The 7,431-nt window shown below is 38.3% G+C and overlaps 1 protein-coding gene across 2 annotated transcripts; it reads right to left on the bottom strand.

The window, feature by feature from the left end:
* Positions 1-689: 689 nt before the first annotated feature.
* Positions 690-5,803, bottom strand: SIX2 (SIX homeobox 2). Of its 2 annotated transcripts, none has more exons than XM_075864573.1 (2): positions 5,238-5,803; positions 690-993 (listed from the first exon to the last, which is right to left on the bottom strand). In XM_075864573.1, the coding sequence occupies exons 1-2, from the start codon at positions 5,801-5,803 to the stop codon at positions 690-692; spliced, it is 870 nt and encodes a 289-aa protein (XP_075720688.1). The 2 variants fall into 2 exon arrangements, with proteins under 2 accessions (XP_075720688.1, XP_075720689.1); XM_075864574.1 differs by having other exon boundaries at positions 5,244-5,803.
* Between the last annotated feature and the right edge of the window lie 1,628 nt (positions 5,804-7,431).

The following is a 7,431-nucleotide window of genomic DNA, read 5'->3' as shown; positions in this document are numbered from 1 at the left end:
ATGTCCACGGAGATACATAGAGAGGCACCTCCTTCAGTTCTGCTCCTGTAAACTGGTTTATAGGGATCCCGGAGGCCATGATGATGTATACATTTTGGAAACATTTTGGAGGTGCTTCTCAACACATATGCTTGACGTAGAATTTGATGCTGGAAGCTTAGACAAGGTGTCAAGGTCACATGGAGATGGTACTGATGCCTTCTCCTTAAACCCTTTCTCCGTACCCCCAGGAAAAACCAAGATGTTATTAACGAAGTCACTATCCACATATAGCACTGGTTACTTAAATAAAGCTGTATCCATCTCATGAGCCCAGGTCCACTACATAAGATGACATTGGGATGACATTTGAGTCTACTAAAGTGTAATGGTGCATTGAAACTACTCCTGGTACAGGAATGGCATGAAACCCAGAGGGTAACTTTCCATGATGTACCTGGTGGCCATGATGGTATATATGCATTGGATATACATTGAGGTGCAGTGGGCTCATGTAACTTATAGGCTCTACTAACAATGTATTGATGGAAGCTTACACAAAGTGGACATGGGTAAAGATCGCCTGGAGTGGTGTTGGTGCCCACTACTGTACCTTTTCTCCATAGATCACAGGGCCAACCATGGTGTCATTAGCGTAGTCACTATCCACATTGTAGCACTGCAGAATCCCACAGATAGCTGTACCAATTTTAAGAGCCAAGATCCACCAGGTTAGATGACATTGGGTTGAGGATTGAGTCTTGCAAAGTGTGATGGTGCATGGTATCTGCGCCGGGTACAGGGATGGCGCTGGGGCCCTGAGGGTGACCCATTCCATGAAGTGCCTGGAGGCCAGGGTTGGAGTTGAGCAGCAGGGCTGGACTGGACGAGGTGTGGTCTGGGGTGCCTGATGGCGTTTTGTCGTCGTCTGAACTTCCTAGTACTGTTTTTCCGCCATTCATCGAAGAAGACAAAGCGTTGTGACTGTTGGAATTGGAGTTTTCGTTATTCTCCCTTAAAGATAACAGATATTTACATATATAAATCATAAAGAAATATGTCGTCACCTCACTCACTCACTCACTCACTCACTCACTCGCTCGCTCACTCACTCACTCACTCACTCACACTCTCTCTCTCTCTCTCCCTCCCTCCTTCTATATCTATCTATCTATCTATCATCTATCTATCTATCTATCTATCTATCGATCTATCTATCTATCTATCTATCTATCTATCATCTATCTATCTATCTATCTATCTATCATCTATCTATCATCTATCTATCTATCTATCTATCTATCTATCTATCTATCTATCTATCTATCTATCTATCTATCTATCTATCTATCTATCTATCATCTATCTATCATCTATCTATCTATCTATCTATCTATCTATCTATCTATCTATCTATCTATCTATCTGTCTGTCTGTCTGTCTGTCTGTCTGTCTGTCTGTCTGTCTGTCTATCTATCTATCTATCTATCTATCTATCTATCTATCTATCTATCTATCTATCTGCCACAGGATAATTGAATCTCACATATAGTAAATTACTAGTCCGTTACCTAATAACACGTTCGTCATTGTAGATATTAGTAGCATGTTAATGACAATGCATGCGATATATTACATGTAAGAAATCACTGCAAAGGAATTCTGTTCATGTAGAACTAGAAGTCTCAGCATGCCAACTCAAAAATCCAGATCCAGTTCTACAGATCAGCACACGGCCTGAGAGCTAGTCATAATTGTATGGGTTGTTTTTCATTCTATGCTGATTGTTACTATTGAATATTGTAAAATATTCTCTCTCTCTCTCTCTCTCTCTCTCTCTCTCTCCCTCCCTCCCTCTCTCCCTCTCTCTCTCTATCTAGTATACATTCACCCCTCATATACATACATGCATATACACATATACCTTGTATTGTGTAAATATGTTTGTCTGTGAGTATGTGTTGTGCATATAAACGTGTGTACTCCACATATACTATACACTGCGCTCTATTCCTAAAATACAAATACAATAGTATATACCTAGGGATCTTTCATATTACCAGGAGTCTATTTTTAGAAGATTGCTCAGCATTAATTCTGCTTCCCTTCTGCTTTTATATAAATATTCCTGTTTCTTCCAGTGCAGAAAATCCAGCAAGATTAACCCTTCCTAACCTAGGAAGAAGAGTACAAGCTGCTGATTCCCATAATGTTATGGGTATATTTTTCCTATAGTATAATTGTATCTGAAAGTATTGCTGGATCTGAACATAAAATCATTTGAGACTTGCAATTATTATTACTCATTTATGACAATTTATATGAATGGATGAATATTTGATGATCCACAGTATTAATCGGTAGTCACATATAATTGCAAACAGTCTACAAATTACTCCACAAAGGGTTAACTTTGGTTAATTCTTCATTGATCGTATATGTACGTTTTACAGAAGTGGTCTTAAACCTATGGTGCCCCAGCTATTGAAAAAACTACAACTCTTAGCCCTGACAGTTGGAGGCTGGGTGTTGTAGTACAGCTGGTTGCTGCAAGTTGTAGATTTGCAACATCTGGAATGCTCCCGAGTTGTGGTTTTACAACTGCTGAATACTGAGTGTCGTAGTTTGTCAACAGCTGGATGCTGCAAGTTGTAGTTTTGCAATAGCTTAAAGCTTAGAGACATAATTTCGCAGCAACTGGTTGCTGGGAGTTGTAGCTTCGCAAAACCTGGAGAGACACAAGTTGAAGACCACTGTTTCACAGTATGTTATTTATATGTATATTATGTCAAGTGAGATTTTATGTCCATGTGATATTAAAACGTCATCTGAGCTAAGTATTTCAATATTACATCGATACTCAATATATGTTATTAAATTAGTACGATATACACCACTGTTTATAGACCTCGGATTTCTACAATATCGTAGATATTATTGGATAACTTCACATCAAAAATGGACAATGACATTAGATTATTAAAATATTATTATTATTATTTTATATATGACTAAAATAAATCAGAATTTATATAATAAAATGTATCAATTTAATTATGTGACATTACCAGTCAGTGAACTCTTCATCATGACTGTATTTCTATATTTGATACCCAATTTCTGATCAAGTTTATATATAATACATTATTTCTCACCTTCTATTTTATTATGGGCATTACTTTTTATTATTATTATTATTATTATTATTATTATTATTATTATTATTATTATTATTATTATATTCTTAAATTATGTACCTCCAATTTCCCTTAAAACCAACCACTGAACGAAGGTTTTTAATAAATGCATTGATAAAAAATAAAAGTGGAATTGAGAAAAACCTAACAGTTGTGTTTTATATGAAAACCTTATTAATATGACAAGTCTGTAGTCCGGTAATGTACAATGCGTTGTAGGTAATTACAATGTAACGACCTCCTGAACTGGAGTCATGTAGATGATATATAATAAATGTGTCCGAAAAACTGCGGAACAATTGGAAAGACTTTATCTTTATTCTTAGTATATTGTATCAATCGGTATAATTAACATCTATCTATCTATCTATCTATCTATCTATCTATCTATCTATCTATCTATCTATCTATCTATCTATCTATCTATCTATCTATCTATCTATCTATCTATCTATCTATCTATCATCTATCTATATATCTGGTCACATATATAGGGTTATATTTATAGGGTTACATATATAGGCTTATATTTCTGGGTATACATATATAGGGATATATTTGTAGGTTACATATATAGGGTTATATATTTATAGTGAATTAAATAGGGATATATGTATGTATATATAGGATCAAATATATAGGGTTATAGTTATAGGATGACATATATGTGGTTACCTAGAGGGTCATATATGTTGTAATTCTAGTAAAAGTATTGAATAAATTAACAAAAAATAATGGGTGTTTATTACAGCCGAATTGTAGTAATTTATTTACTATTTTTTTTAATTATTATTATTATTATTATTATTATTATTATTATTATTATTATTAATAATAATAATAATAAAAATAATAATAAATATGCTCACATACAGTGGATAATAGAATTTAGGTGACAGATATTCCAGGCGTTGGAGCCACCACTAAGATATTAAAAACCTAGTTGTAAAAATATGACAGCAATGTCTATAGTGCAATGTTATTAATACTGAGCCTCTGTGGGCTGGGAGTTTAGTTGATTATGATAATGACCATTTAATTATATGTTTGCTATCTGACCTGACACCAAGCAGTTCATGTCCATCATCATTACACATGTCATGGTAGAGGAATGATGTTGCCCTGGAGTGAGAAGTAGTTGGTGCCTAATGAGGTGAGTGGGTGAGTGTGACTGTGGATGGGGTGTCTGTGTATGACAGGTAGACTGCGTGTGAGTATATAATGGTGACACTCGCAATGAAAATCTCTGGTGAGATGTTCTAGTGCTCCTGACACCTAAAGGACACTAAACATAAATCACAAAACTTATAAAGTAAAAACTATAAAAAGAGCGACTAATAATATATAAATGTTCACAGAATTGGAGGAATGTGAGATGAAGTAGTGATTATGGGGGAAGGGATTTTTGTGGATTTCTTGTCAGAAATCCTATTTGGAAAAAAACCCAACAAGAACTGCATTCACATTTTCCCAGCGGCTGATAACAGAGAACAATAGAAACTAACTACACAGCAAATAACGGTGGGATATACTTTTTGCTGCTCATCCATATAAATATAATCTGACTAATTGTATATGTAGAATTTACTGTGATGTGTACTGGACATACAGTAGTGCTGGATAATTTGTAGAAAAAGATTAAGCATCTAGAAATTGTTGGTATCATTGGAACGAATTATTTAGTGGTAGTTGTTAAAAAAAATACACAATTTATTTTTACTGGAACCCATATAACTTACGGTTAGTGTCCCATTAAATGTATCCAAGGTTATCCCTGAATTGTTGTATGTGGCACAGGCCTTGGTTTCATCAGAATAAAATAATCCCACTAAATTCCTTATCAGAAGAATTCTAGATGTAGCAGAGCTAAACACGTCTATTATTTCGATCAGTTTGCAATCTATAAACTCAAAATAACTCACACATGACAGTATCAGCTCTGCTACATCTGACATAAGGAAGTCTGATCCATCTGTATATCAAGTTGCGGCGTGGTGTTGCTGTTTACTATTCGAATATCTTGTGTTACTATTAGGACATTATAATAGGTGCTGTACTTACTCGTACCTTTCTTTGGCCTCAGCTGCTCGGTCCCTTTGCCTCCTGTTTTTGAACCAGTTGCTGACTTGGGTGGTGGTCAGTCCAGTGGCCTCAGCCAGTTCCCTCTTTTCCCTGGGTGAGGGGTAAGGGTTATGTGCATACCACTCTCTCAGGACGCTCCTACTTTTTTCCTTGAAGCAATAACTAGTTTCTTCTCCATCCCAGATAGACCTGGGTAAAGGAAACTTTCTGCGAACCCTGTATTTGCCCACTGCGCCCAGGGGGCGCCCCCTCAGCTTCTCTGCCTCTATATAGTGCGCCTTGAGCCATAACTGTTGCAACTTTGGGTGGTTGTGTGGGGAGAACTGATGACTTTCAAGGATCTTATACAACTCCCTGAAGTTTCCCCGGTGGAAAGCCACCACAGCCTTGGCCTTCAGGACACTCTCATTCTTATGGAGGTGCTCACAGGCTGGCAAGGACCAGAGGAAGCGCCCCAGCCTCTCTATGTTGCCTCCTTGCTGGAGAACCTCACAGACACAGGCTACTTGCTCCTGGGTGAAGCCAAAAGTGGGCAGCATCGACATGGTCCCGTGATTGCCCCCAAAAACATTCAGATCCAGGAGAAGCTGCAGAAATGCCCAGGTCCAGTGCGCAAACTGCGCTCAATCCAAGGCACCATCCATGGAGCCACCTCTCCAGAGCGCACTGAAGAACTTTCTCTGCCCTTAGAAACTTTGCAGATCCTGGCTCCTTAGTGCAGGTCGCTTCAGTCTGGTTATTGCAGATCATGGAGCACTAAAGTCTGCTCACCCGCTGTCTGGCTGCCTTTTTCCTTAATAATATTATTCTAAACTGGCATGAAAAATGATTGTGCGCCTTGTGATTGGCTGGATACCTGACCCGGGGACTGCAAGGATAAGACAACAGTTTTAGTCAAATTATTCGCCATGGTAACCCTGTCAATCAAAGGAAACTCGATCTGCATGGAGGAGGCTCCCTGGCTGCTTACATATTGCTCTCATCCACTGAGAGGCAGCCTTGGAGCTGAAATATTAGGGGAACATAGTTTGTTTTTTTTTTGCCTTGAATGATGCAGCTAAAGGGGGGAGGGGGTGGTGTTAGGTTGGAGGGTGGGGGCTTTAATCCTGTAATGTCAAGTCCACACAGCAGCAGCAGTCTGCTTCTTTCAGTGCAGGAGATGCTTCTGAAGGCTTTCCCCCCTAGTCTGACATTGTGCAGCCAGGATAAACTGGATGTGATTGCAAGCTTTGAAGAAAGGAGAGAAAACTCCTGTTAGAACAGTTTATCCTGATCTGCGGCTGGACTATGGGGAGATGCAGAAAGATTGGGTTAAATTAAAGTGAACGCTTAGCTCTGCAAAACTGACTAAACATTAAATATGAGATAAAAAATACCTCACAGTCGTATGACAGCTGGTAAACATAATGGTGAACTCAGCACACATATTTGAAGCTGAAAATGGCACAAAATGTTGCATACAATGACCAAAAAGTCTAAAAAATGTCTCACACTATGTTTGTGCATGTGGGGTTAAGGGCTTGTCCACACGTAACAGAATTGCTGCAGAAAATTTCTGCAGCAATTCCGTTAAAACTAGCAGACATTCCGCTTCGGAAAAAACGCATCATTTCCTGTGTTTTACTGCAGAAAATGGTGCAGATTTTGCTGCGTTTTTCTCAATGCTGGGAAATGGTGACGAAAAATGCAGTGGTTCAGTCCACTTTCCGCAGCAGGAATTGACATGCTGCGGTATGAAAAATATGCACCACAGGTGAATTTCTGCTCGGAAATTTTACACATTTTATTTGTTAAAACTCACCCACTTTGCTGCTACTGTATTCTGCTGCATATTTTCCGTCCGCAATTCTGGATGGAAAATACGCAGCAATTCTGCTTCGTGGGGACGTGCCCCAAGACTGCTGTACAGATCATTAAAATCGATAAATTATATTATATACATTGTGCATTGAAGTCAGTTTACATATAGCTTTTCTCATATGTCAATTACATATTTTATAAATATTAAAGTGTAGCTAAACGTTCGACAAACTTCTGACTTGTCATAGTGACATGTCAGAAGTTTGGATTGGTGGGGGTCCGAGCACTGAGACCCCCACCAATCGCTAGAACGAAGCTGCTGAAGTGCTCGTGTGAGCGCTCAGCCGTTTCATTTCTGTTCAGCTTTTTCCGG

The sequence above is a fragment of the Rhinoderma darwinii genome, chromosome 4 (assembly GCF_050947455.1).
Source record: "Rhinoderma darwinii isolate aRhiDar2 chromosome 4, aRhiDar2.hap1, whole genome shotgun sequence".
Classification (NCBI taxonomy): Eukaryota; Metazoa; Chordata; class Amphibia; order Anura; family Rhinodermatidae; genus Rhinoderma; species Rhinoderma darwinii.
Note: the sequence above shows the minus strand (reverse complement) of the source record. Positions and strands in the feature narration are given on the sequence as shown.